We start from the raw sequence: 13,149 nt of genomic DNA on the forward strand, positions 1-13,149 counted from the left end.
ACCAACTTCCAAGAGAGGTGGTGCAGGCTCCTACCCTGGGGGTTCTTAAGAGGAGGTTAGATGAACACCTTGCTGGGGTCGTTTGACCCCAGTACTCTTTCCTGCCATGGCAGGGGGTCGGACTAGATGATCTGCTCAGGTCCCTTCTGACCCTAGAAACTATGAAACTATGTGTAGAGACTTGAAACCACAGTAGCAGTAGCTAGGTTTGAAAGACTTGTTGCTTGAGAAGGGCTAAACATTTTCAATAGTCAGTGCATGCAAAGGTGCGGTGTCTTCCTGTTTCTGGCATTTACTCTGACCTTTTCTTTCAGATACAGACTTTGCCATGGTTAATGTAAGCCTTTGTTACCTGGCAGTTGTAATACTTCAAGAGCCTGCACCGTTAAACAATCTGGTATTTTAGCTAGTGCAGAATGCAGAAAGCATATCTTTGATCTACACTGGCTTTGGGGCTCTCTCAGTGCTCTCTGGGGTGGGTGTATTTAAATAAAATTTAACAATGTGAGCAGCGTCACATGTGGTTTTCCCCAGTTTGCTAACGCTCAACTTTGGAGGACCAAGCTAGGTGCACTTAGAGCTCTCAGTCCTGAAATGAAAGGGGAACAGGTGTTGAATATTTAACAAAAGGACATTTACTCTAACGATTCGGGCATTTGAGCTAAATAACAAAAAGCCATAGCCAAGAGTTTCAAACTGTCTCAATCAAGTATCAACTTGTGTTCCATAGCTCATCAAACATAGAACCAGCGAAGTATGACATCAAGAAAACCGTATAAGGTTTCCAGGAAAAACAGAGTACAGGAGACCTGAATTTCTAGTGTAATGAGGCAAGGAAAAGGAAGAAAATCTTTTTGAAGGGACAAAATGTGTTCTTCTGGCTCTTATATATCATAAAAGCAAACAAGGATACACATTTTTTCCTATTGAAGTCCACCTTTTAAAGTCTCTTCTCTGTATAAAACCACATGCAGTGAACTGGATGAAACCCTTGTTCATCTCAGGAATTTTCTAAAATAAGAACAAAGAAAAAGTCAGAACAGTGTTTATTGGCAAATGAGAAAAAATCTGCAGTCACCTTTTCTGTTTTCATGTGGGGGGGAAAAGGAAAATCAGTGGGAGCCCATTTTTTCTTCTTTTCTTCAAGATAAAATAACCTTTGTTCTTTAGATGCAGGTCTACTAAATTGTTCTTTTGAAATGTGTATTAACAGTTGCATCTGAATGCTGCAGCATTGTGTGGCCATTGTGTGCCACCTCTGGGTATCAGTACAGACAGGGGGATATAGCTGGAATGTAACTCAACAGTATTTTTTGTTGCTTGTTACATAGAACCAACACTTGACTCGTTGTTCCATTTTTAAAGTATGATATACAGTAAGCAAGGTATATACCTTGCTTACTTATTGGTGCTAGCCCTTCATTTCAAAGCCACCTTTAATTCTATATTAGGATAAAGGGGAAAAGTTCACAGCCATATACTCATTTGCCTTGCTCTGACATAACATGCCAGTTTAAAGACTGATGGCTTTCTTTATCAAGATAGCTATAAATAAACTCTTGTTTAGAAAAATACAGTTCACAAGTTTAGGTGCAGAAGCAAAGCAAAATCTATCCATCCTATAACTCATCTGGCATGTGCTTTTTAAAAATGAATCAAGTCAAAAGTACAACCCCCTAGAATGATTTTACATGGTTTAGCTCTATTGCTATTTCTTTAAGGCACTGCTGGGTTTTTTTACTGAAACTAGCATATCACAGAGAGTGAAAAAGAATTCACTGTTTCTAAAAAAGAGGAGGCCATAACATTCACAGAATCATCTGGCAAGGAAACTCCATAGAAAACAGAAAGAGTGGCAAAAGTGCTCTTTTGTTGGAGTTTGGAGGGTGAGCCTCCTCTTCTTTCATTACTTGCATTGGGGAGTTTTTGATTACGCCTGCTCAAACAGCCACTTTGTACTAATGTGTTTTCTTGTGGATTTGCCAGGTGACCCCCCAACCCTTCGGCAGCAGGCCAGTTCCACCACAACAACTGTTCCTTAAACAAGCGCAGCGAGTGAAGTCAGTTTTTGCCACTGCTGCCCAGATGGAACACTGACTTTTCTGTTCTTTTCTAGCTGGTAATGAATATAACCTAGTTTTTTACATTGAAGCAATGCAGGAATCTGAGAGGTGTCCCACTGAATATGAATACGAGAAAGATGTGTGTCTTTATTAGGCCTTGGTCTAATTTTTTTTTCCTGGGATTCAGGTGCTGCCCATCCAAACTCGTGGACATTCTTAAAAGAAATTGCACATCAGATAGCTTTTGTCCACTTCTACATCCACTTTTTGTCTTCTACATCCACTTTCCCTTCTCTAACTATTAACCTCTCTGCTCTAGTGCTGGCAGAAATCAAACAGGGAACAAATTAGGTCAGACATGAGAGGCTGAGAAAAGCCATAAAGAAAAAAATAGAAGACAGGCATGTACAGTCATAGCTTTTCATGGGATGTATGTAGTAAGCATTATTAACTTTCTCTTATGCTCCAGCAGGTTAAGTGATTTCTGGAGGGTGGGGGAGAAAGGGGAAGACAGAAATGGACTCTTTCCAATTGACTCTTATAATCCCCTCAAATGTTGAAGAAGGACAAGAGTGAATTTAGAATGAATCCTGAAGCTCGGAAGCAAGCTTTGTGGTTCTGCTGACAGGTTGGAGCTTCTCAGTCTTCTAAAGTATTCCCAGAATTATGGTATGAAACAACTCTTCTACATGCAGACAAGAGACAGTAATCAGCATGCCCATCTCTGCAAAATGCTTTGCTTTGGACTGGCATGACATAGCAGTAAGAAATCGCATAGGGCTCGTTTTCCAGCTGTTCAGCCAATAGATGTAAATTGTCACTCATCATCAGCCCACTCGTGGTGCTCAGGCTGTTAGTTGCTGCAGGCAAGCAAGTAATTAAAATGCTGAAACTTTCTGCTCATTCCACTAAGTAGAATCCTCGGGGTGATGCCTTAAAGGGCAGCTTGTGAAAAAACAAAATGATGTGATTGGAGCATTTTGCTCTTACTTCTCACATGACTCTTCTTTTAAATGCCTTTGTGGACCCTTTTTTTGGCATATGGTGTAAGCTTTTGTCCCTAATGTTTATGACCTTTTGCTCGGGAACAGCATGTCTCTGTAATTTTTCTGTATATCCCTAAAATCCAAATATACAATGTCACAAACAACTTTAAAAGGATCACAGAAGGCATAGAATATAGTACAACTACAACAAAAATGCAGCTTTATATACCACTCTGCAACCCCTTCTTTATGAACTCCATCTCTGTATTTCTTTGCTTGCTGACAAACAGCCACAGTGTGGTGTTTTGAATATCAGACATCCTACTTTGACTCATACAGTAATGGTATATTTGATGTCCTGAAGTGATGCATTCTGGAATACTTCAACAAAACAAAAAATACCGGTAGGATATAGTCATGGAATATTTTTAAATGAGCTGTGCTGGATATTTCCCTCAACCTGCTTAATGAACATATTTGTCACCAGGGATCCTGTTTTTTTCTGAGTAAAAAAAATCCCTGATTTTCAGGTTAAAAAAGTAACCCAAAATCCACATTTTTCCATGAGCAGAAATGAGCTGCTCCCACTCCAACTCATCAAAAAATGTCTTTTAGTCTCTTGTAAGCATGAGTCCAGAAACACAGTCAAGATCAAGATCACAGTCCGGCACATCCTCCTAAGAGCAGTGCTGGCATGCTTGGTGCTGCCTTGATGGCAACTACACATGTTTACTGTGTGGTACATATATAGAAGTCAGTGAAAAGACTGATAAGGCCAATCCAAGATCTACATGTTCACTGCAGACATGGCATGTTGTTCCAGAAGGAAGGAATGGATCCAGGCGATGCTAAGTCACGGCTCTTACGCTTGTAATGTGCAATACGTATAGAACTAGGGTAAACATCCATCCCACATTTCCTAGGACATTATATTAATCTACCCTAGGCTGCCTGTCATGCGGCCCTCAACAGCTTGCCGAAACTCAGTAAGTGGCCCTCTGCCCAAAATAATTCCCCGCCCCTGATGTAGCACATGGTTGCTTGCAATCACAAGAGTTGATCTAGAGTTGGTCACTTATGCTCCTATGCGTTATGGGGAGAAAAAACCCACTTACTAAAACCAAAATTAGTGAATACTTTTCACATCCTGATGGAGTGTATGTAGGTCACTTCTGTTGACTTTTTAGTCTTGACTTCATTGTGTGTTAGTTTTCAGAATCAAGTCTCCTGGAAATGTAGAGAAATATTACTTTAGTAAGCAGTAGTCCTAGCTTTATTTTAACTAAAAGCAGTTAATTTTAAGGTGTTACATTAAAACAAATAATAATAATGATAGAATAAATGTTGTATCTTTATCCATAGATGTGTCTACTACTTGCAAAGAAAGGCTTCTCTAGTTAAGTTAACACCCCCTATCCTGCCATAGAGTGGTCAGATTTCAACTATGTAACAGAAACAAGAAAAAGGCAAATATCACAGTGGACATTCTCTGTTGTCTCTGAGGAGATCTCAAAAAAATAAAGTATTTAAATATTTTATATTACTCTTGAAAACAAATGTTGGTTGCTATTTTGTTTTAAACATGCAATTTGTTTGGAATTGAAAAGTTAACTATAAACTGTTTATTTGCTCTACTTGCAACATCAATGACAAATTGTGAAATTGATACATGACCTGTTAAAGGGTGTTTGAGAGAGATTGCATTTCCGTATGGAAACTTACTGAAATCTTGTTCACTTACCGTAAATTGCACAGCATGTTGGATGAACACTGTTGTATGCTTCTCTCTAGAGGGCTTGATATAAATTTGTTCCAGATTTTGTTTGGTGATCTCAGCTTTGCATTAGTGACTATGTTCAAACCTTCCAGAACCGTAAATGCTGACAACCCGGATGATGAGACTTTAGGATACTAAAAGTCTGCACTGTGATACTGAAGATTAGTTCTTGCAATCCAGTCACTGATATAACTAGAATAGAGTTGTCAAATGGAGATTGTATTTATTATCTGTGAAATCCCTGGAGTTGTCTTGAACCATTTCAAGCAATGCATTTGTTCATTCTCCCACATGTAACTATGCATGATGCAGCTTGGTATCTAGTTAGTTTCTCTGAGCCAGGAATGGATAACTTTTCAGTCTTGGCTTGAAAAAATACTTGTGTGTGTTACACCCTTTATCACACTTTACAAGATACTGCAATCGAGTTATCTTTATACTGGTGTTGTCTAGACACTGTAACAAAGTTGAAAAAGACAAAAGAAAAAAGAATTATCTCAGATTTTCACTTTTCATCTAGTTCTCTCTCAGGCAATCTTCATGCTGAAAAAAAGTAATAGGGAGGAATCAGGTTTAAAAAATAGTTGCAAGGGAAGAGGGCCATTGTCTGGTTGTTAGTTCTTAGTTAATAATTGTTAATAAGAGCATGCAGAATTGTTTGCCTTGCAGAGCTGTGCATTTAGTCCACAGTAGTACTGTTTTCTAGTGTATTTGCTTCTTCAGCATTAACTCCTTGAATAATTTTACTTTTGTGGCCACTTGTAATTTAATCTTCTTCTCATTGACTGACTGAATGTGTAACTCACTTATGCATGAATAGCTCATCAACTAGTGTGAATCAGTAGAGCTCCAGGAACTTCAAAGAAAGTATTTCAGTTCATACCAGCTGAGCATTTGTGTATATTCAGTGAAGGTCAGTTGAGCAACAGTGATTGTCTGGCTGTGGAGATTTTGTTTGTTTGTTTGTTTTTGTCTGAATTTCTGCACAATACTTTTTCTGAAGATTTTTTTTCTTTTTCAGTTTTCTGGTCCATTTTCCCCTCCCCTCCTCTTTCCTTTACCTTCACCGTCTTGCCTTGCAACTTTTCCTATGACAAAATGGTAAAAGGAGATATCAGAGGCAGGAAACCCATTTTCTGTTTTTACTAAGAAGGTACCATTTTGAACCAAAGGGAATATGTCACTGACAGAAGTCTTCTGAGTAATAAAGCTTGATTTTTACTAATGCATTTTCAAATGAGAAATGTTACCCTTCTCTAACATTTCACCTTTTGAAAGATATTGCAATTTCATAGTCAGAATGCCTTTAGAAAGTACTTCTACAGGTTGAGATTCTTTGGGCAACTTCTCTTTATCTTGATTTGGAATTTCCCTTACACTAATAGGCTGTGGTTTTTATTTAGGTTTTATTTTGCACTTTGTCACAAAGGATATTGAGAAGTACGCGTGCTTCTTGGTAGGGTAAATTAGGCCACATGGAGCTCCACTGTGGTTAAACTACTACTGGAACACAAGCAGAAACTTCAGATATCTCTAGACTATACAGCAGTTACAGAAAAACTGACTGTGGTGTAAGCATACCCATATGGGTATTCCTACCATGCACCCTAATGGAGAAGTCATAACCAGCTCCATGCAGCACACCTTTCTCCATCCTGCCTGGGCAAGATAGCAAAGCTGGTATGTCAACCAGAGTTCCCTGAACCAGCTATAAACCATATTGAAGTGTGATCACTGCTGTTGGACAGCACAGCTCATGTGCTTGCTCTCTTCCTCTGCCCTCTTCTTGCTGCTGTTTCTTCAGGCAGCTGAGACCATGTCTTTTTCTAGAATATAGGACTGGGCTTTTACATTTCTGTTAGTAGACTTTACAGTCTCTCTAAGGAAATACTCTTGAATGAAGACATTGTCTTAAAAAGCATAGAGAAGTAGTAGAAAAGAAGAAACTTGGGTCACAGGTGAGAGTCAGAATGGCTGAGACATCAGGTATGAATGGGACCATCTTGTATAGTACAGGTCAGGCTGATGTACTATATTGATGGTTTCTTTATTAAAAATAAGTGTGCCTATAAAGGAATTTGACATTTCTAAGTATGGGAAATCTTTTCCAGTAGGTGCTCTTTTATTTTTTGGGACAGGTGAATTCAAGAAGCAAGACAGGCACAATGTGAAGTATCACGGGCAATCATATTTTAATTTTCAGACCACTAAGCTGTAGGTTGGTAGCGTACTTTTTGAAAATTCACAAGTCTATTAAAGCTAATACCTGTGCTGATGTTAGAGATAAACATGCAAAATCATCAGGTTAGCAGCTATAAACAGATGAGGACTTAAAGATTGGATTTGTGTTACTTGACATAGCATAAATTAAAGGAACTTGTATTTCTAATGCCTTCTGCTGCTTTTTTGGTGATGTCTCCACAGATAGAAAACTACGTACCCTAAACAAAGTTAAAGTGAGACGTACAATACTGAGGAAGGCTTTGCTTTTCTACTTCTTCTGTTGCAACCTTTCTAATCCATAGCTCTAGTGTCTTAAGTGTTCACTTTTTACTTGCCCTGCGTCATGATGCCCATTGATCACATAAAAGCATCAGCGTGGGCTTTTAACTTGCTTTACCCCCATGTGAGCTCAGTGCTATGGATTGCTCAGCACTGTTATTAAATTATTTAGATATCTGTATGTGGATTTAGGAGCCTAACTTTAGACTCCTGTATGTGTAAGTTCTGCTGTGGCCTCTTCCTTCTTTAACTCCCTTAGCTAAAGAGGCACGTGATGATTAGGGAGCGCTTCTACTACCTGCCCAGGTGCAGAGAAAACCTCCTAGCAGTGCTGGCCAAGGGGTGGGGTCTAGTAGCACAGCTACTGCATTGGCAGCATACACTCAGTGGTCCTCGGATGGAGCTGAGGGAGCGTCTCCTAAAAGCTTCTTCCAACTCCTTGATATTTATCTATAAACATTGAATTTTCACTCCAGAGTACTGAGCTTCTGAATAACTACCCTAATTTCTTCCAGCAGCGTATGTGAATTGCATGAATGTGACAACACTCATGTCTCCTCTCCTTGTTCTTGCAGGATTTTAGATAATGGGCTGTGTGCAATGTAAGGATAAAGAAGCAACAAAACTGACGGATGAGAGGGATGGCAGCTTAACTCAGAGTACGGGTTATCGCTATGGGACAGATCCCACCCCACAGCACTACCCTAACTTTGGTGTGACTTCAATTCCAAACTACAACAACTTCCATGCCACAGGAGGCCAGGGATTGACTGTGTTTGGTGGTGTCAATTCCTCTTCTCATACTGGGACTCTGCGTACAAGAGGAGGAACAGGTAGGACCTAATATGAGCTTATATCATTGGAAATATGTCTACACAGCAGACAGAGCAGCATACATATTCCAAGGCAGGCTGTAAATGTACTTGTGCTTGTGTTCCATAAGCAGTCTAGCCATGGAGTTGTGTGCACGTAAATTTATCCTGCTGAGACATCTGCTGTGTAGACGCACCCTGGACCCATCATTTAAAAAACTATGTTTAGAGAATGAAGAACACCTGCTTTCAGAGCAGTCCCTGAACTCTAAATGGCTTCACTGCCTTAATATCTGTCCTTGGAAAAAGTCATCTGTGACAGTTGATCATTAAAATGAACATGACTAGGAGGAGAAGTAAGTGCAAAGGGCTGTGTTGTGCCTTCAAAGCTGTAACTGTTAACTCATAGTTATAAGCGTAGGTGCTAGGTAAGCCAGCTACCCACAGTGACTGTTTAGGATAGCTCTTTTGTACATGTGCACATCATCACATGATTTTGCAATGGGATTGTTAATCACACGTCTCTTTCTGTAGGTGTAACTCTTTTTGTGGCGCTTTATGACTATGAAGCAAGAACAGAAGATGACTTAAGTTTTCACAAAGGAGAAAAATTTCAGATACTTAACAGCTCGTAAGTTGTAGGGGCAAAAAGATTATGCTTTTTAATTGTTTAAATGAAAGATAACTTTATAATGCCAACAATTCTATTTATCTACTTAATCATTATAGTCAAATGCATTAGGTACTCAAAGAGGATACCTAAGTCTTTATATTTGCCTGCTTTTCTGTTTTTCAAGATTTTATTCTAGAAAATATTGCCAAGACTGCGTTGAACATTAAAGAGCGATTTGTTATAATGCAGTTCTGTGGTTATAGTCACTTGATGGTTTTCATATCTAATGACCTCAGTTCACAAGCTCCAACTCAGGCTAGAAACTAAGGTCAGAAGCTTCACAGGCAGCAAGAAAAGTTGTGGGAGCCAAATAAGATCCAAACCAATTGTCTTCTATGTTTCTATGCCAGAAGGTTTAAAAGAAGAAATATAGTCCAGTCACCAGAGCTTCTTTTCATGCATGCAGAGGGCAGCTCTGCACCTTTTTACAGTTACATTTGAAGAAGAGCTGCATTTTAATCTTTAAACACAATTACTTCAAATGAATGTAGCTACTGTCCATAGAAAAATACTCATTTAAAATTAACTTCTGAAAGATGACCAGGCCACTGAGCTACTGTCAGTCGTATAACCAAATACCTTATTGAAAGCTTTTGTTCTGTGCTGTTTTGCAACCATATAGAAATAAAAATGGATAATATGGACGGTACACAGTATACCGGAGAGCTTTGTGGTCTTCTCATCCCTCCTTATTGCCATAATTTACAGCAGTGGGGCAGATACATCCCTGAGGTAATTCTCTTACATTTAATAGAATAACGGCAGGGCTCCATTTGGCCCATTGTGCATTAAAGTGAAAAAAGTCAGGCAATTCTGTGGAATATTTCATGAAACTGTGCAGCTAAAGAGCTTTGATGTAGATGAAAGCACAGAAGCTTCAGTTAAGACTTGTAGAGGGAGCAGCAGTTTAAAAAGCTCTACATCTAAATTGGCAACTGCAAAAACAGTGTGACAAAAGATTTTACATTATCCATGTTTTTACAGTGCCTGCCACCCTCCTAGCATGACAGACTTTCTACATACTAAGCCACCACGTGGGAAAAATTCAATCTTGTTATAAATTCCTTTAAAATTCCAATTTGTGAAATCAATGGGAGCTCAGAATAACTTGCAGAGCAATGTTATTTGGAGTCATTGTGGGACATGGAGAAGTGATTCCACCCCCACGTGAGCATTTGCAATGTGGACATTTTAATACTGCTACATATTTTCTCTAGGAAGCTTTATGAAGGAGAAAAAAATCAGCTAATCAGCTACTTCCTTGGGAGCTGAGAGTATTCAGTCCTTCTGATAATCCAGCATTGTGTACTTGAAACCTTCAAAACTTAACTATGCTCCCAAACTGTTAAAAATTAGGTAGTACAAGCTCTTTTAATACAAAAAGCTTGATCTTTCTGATTTTATTCAAACTGAAAATACAAGAACCGTCTTTTCTATGCTGTTCTGGTTCTGTTTAGAGTCATGAAGTGCACAGGTGCACTAGTTTTTGTTTTTAATTTAAAAAAAAAACCTAACTTTGAATCTAGAAATGATTCAAGTTCGTATTTGGGGTGCAAGTTCAGATCAGCCATGAATTTTCTGACTCATTTCTTTTAGCTCTAAAGTGAATGTTGGATTGGATATAAAGTGATATAAAATGTAATTAATTCCCCCTCTTCTCTGGCAAAGGTTTAGGTTTCTTTCTTTTGGAGCATGTTATGATATGCAGCAGGTAATGTTTCTGCATACGATAAAAGACCTCCACCTAGTGGAATTTCTGTGCTATAATCTTTTTGAAATAGGAGAGAATGATGATTAATCTACCCATTGTGCGATCTTAGAAACAAAGAGTGCATGGAGGATTTGAACAGTATTGTTAACACAAGCATTTTGTATCTCCCCAAAAATATTTTTAATGAGCATGCAAACTTCGGCTGCCTAAAATTTGGCAGATAAATAGGTTTGGCCCAATTTTCAGAGGTGCTAAACACTCATGCCGTGTACCCAAGTATAAGGAGTGCTGTGACTGCACAATGGGTTTTGAAAATCAGGCTACCTCTATTTAGATGTTTTACCTTAGGCACCTACATTTTTAGAAACAAGTTGCATGTTATGGAGAAGCTAATACATGCAGCCTGCTTAAAACAGGCTTAAAATGTTTCCACTCATACAATGAATAACAGAACATGGGATTTTGGGCTTTTCAAATCAGGAGTTCACAAGATGAAAAAGAACATTTCCTTTTCAATAAAATGCCTCTGTTTTGAGTTGTTCTGTGTAAATTTTGAGGTTTGAAAAATAGTTCTTTTTTCTGCCCATTTAAAATAGCTTTCCCAATTTCTGATTTCTATATTGGCATTTGCTTATTGAAGGCTTTAAGATGTGATGTTCTGTAAAAATGTAATAAATAAATCTCTATTTTCTAGATGAGGAAATTGAGCCATTTAATATCTGGCCCAAAGAAACAAAAAGGAGTCCTTGTTAGTGGGAATTAGACATCAGAAGTGTCTGGCTCACAGTATTATGACACTGCTAACCTATGAATCATCTCATCCTGTGAAAATCTGAAAAATAAACAAGTTTTTAAAAAAACTATCATGTTCCATTTCAGCTGATTTTATTCTAAGGGCATCATCCTGTCCTAACTGTCCTCCCTGTTACTGATGCACACTGAAGTTTTGCATGTAGCGTACTGGAGCAGGATGGATCCAATGTTTTTCGTTCAAAAGCCTTCAGGGAAATGGTTTGCACAATGGTTCAAAAATGCATCCAAATCATTTATGCTTTTAAAAAGCTTCTGTTGGTGACCAGAGCCCAATTTTCAAATGGGAGGGGCTTAAGGACCTTTCCAAAGCTGCGATTTAATAACAAGAGCAAGGAAATGGCATTGTTGCATTATTAAATTTCTCTCTCTGATCATCGAAACAGAAGTCTGGATGTCCTACAAAGATTGTGATTTTGGCAGTATGTGGATCCAACCTTGTTTCCAAACTCTTTCAAGAATCTATATTGGAAAATAACACACTCGTCCCCAACCATACACACACTTATTCTTAATTTCAGACTAAATTCCTCCCTGCCTGAACGAGATTTGAATAAGAGTTACACCCATTCATGTCACAGGGCTGCTTTTAGAAAACTCCATTTCTGACAACAGTTCCTTTTTAAAAATGAATAGACGCAACTGTTTTGGCTTGAGTGCAAACCACTCTCCAAAGTGCATCTAGGACAGAGGGGTGAGCTGTTAATTCTTAAAGCTTGTGGCTGCAGATAACATTAGCAGTCAGATAACTTAGCAACTGTATTTCTGTCTCTCATACTTTCTCACCTTTATTCCTGCAGTGAAGGAGACTGGTGGGAGGCACGTTCCCTGACAACGGGAGAAACCGGTTACATTCCCAGTAATTATGTGGCCCCAGTTGACTCCATCCAAGCAGAAGAGTATGTTTTATTTTCATTGTACAGACCCATTAGCACTCGTCGTGCAGGAGATGTGAGAAATTTGTGTTGATTGATTGTGGTGATTTTCAAGTGACTTGCATAATTTTTATTTCACTTCTCAACTTCACTGATAAATAATTAAAAACAAAGGGAGAACAAACTTAGCCATTTTTCAGCTGGAAGGAAGAACACCCAGAGAATAAAAAAGACCTGCATACTTATAGTTTACACTGTTTCTTGCTTTAGGCCAAAGTGCCCACAGTTCACCCAAATTAACTCACAAGAGCCCTTGGGGACAAGTAATCTGCATAAAACAATACAGATTGCATCAACAGGCACCTTTACTGTGGGAGGTTGGCTCACAGAGGGTGCTGAGAGACATAAAAAAAAAGCCCACGCTTTACCAGAAGAGGAAGTGTGTAAGTTCAACCCAGCTACCCAGCATCTGTATAGATTGGGCACTTCAGCGGGGCTTTTTGGTGCTTTTATTTAAAGCTGATTCTATCAGCTACTAGGCAAAAGCAGCAAAAAGCCCTGCTGGAGCACCCAGTCTATACAGATGTTGGGCGAGCCAGGTCAAACCAACGCAATGCCTCTTCTGGCCATGTGCTGCATTCAGCATGGGGATATGCTAAGCTTAAAGTAAAGTGCTGTTTTTTGGTGGGGTTTTATGTCTGTAAGCAGCCAGCCAAAACACACAGCAAGCACTAAAACATAATCCACAGGGATGTATCATTTCTTTGGACTAACACGTGGTTCCATTCTAAAACTATATTTATCTCACAGTGGACACAAGGTCCTTTTGGGTGAGCATGCAAACTCGTGTTATAAAATTTCCCTATTATAATAAGCAGTTTGTTTTCAAATGAGAGGCCTTTTAAATTATGAGGTGCTCAGAACCAAGAAACGACTAAAG

The 13,149-nt window shown here is 38.9% G+C and overlaps 1 protein-coding gene across 2 annotated transcripts in view; it reads left to right on the forward strand.

Moving 5' to 3' along the window:
• Nucleotides 1–13,149, forward strand: part of FYN (FYN proto-oncogene, Src family tyrosine kinase) — a 215,124-nt gene that overhangs the window by 144,513 nt on the left and 57,462 nt on the right. For both annotated transcript variants that reach the window (XM_019520076.1, XM_019520075.1), the window contains exons 3-5: nucleotides 7,904–8,161; nucleotides 8,675–8,771; nucleotides 12,135–12,233. In XM_019520076.1, coding sequence (XP_019375621.1) covers nucleotides 7,915–8,161; nucleotides 8,675–8,771; nucleotides 12,135–12,233 — 443 coding nt within the window. In that variant the 5' untranslated portion in view covers nucleotides 7,904–7,914. The remainder of the gene's footprint in view (nucleotides 1–7,903; nucleotides 8,162–8,674; nucleotides 8,772–12,134; nucleotides 12,234–13,149) is intronic.

Source organism: Gavialis gangeticus, unplaced genomic scaffold, assembly GCF_001723915.1.
Source record: "Gavialis gangeticus isolate Ggan-Ray unplaced genomic scaffold, GavGan_comp1, whole genome shotgun sequence".
Classification (NCBI taxonomy): domain Eukaryota; kingdom Metazoa; phylum Chordata; order Crocodylia; family Gavialidae; genus Gavialis; species Gavialis gangeticus.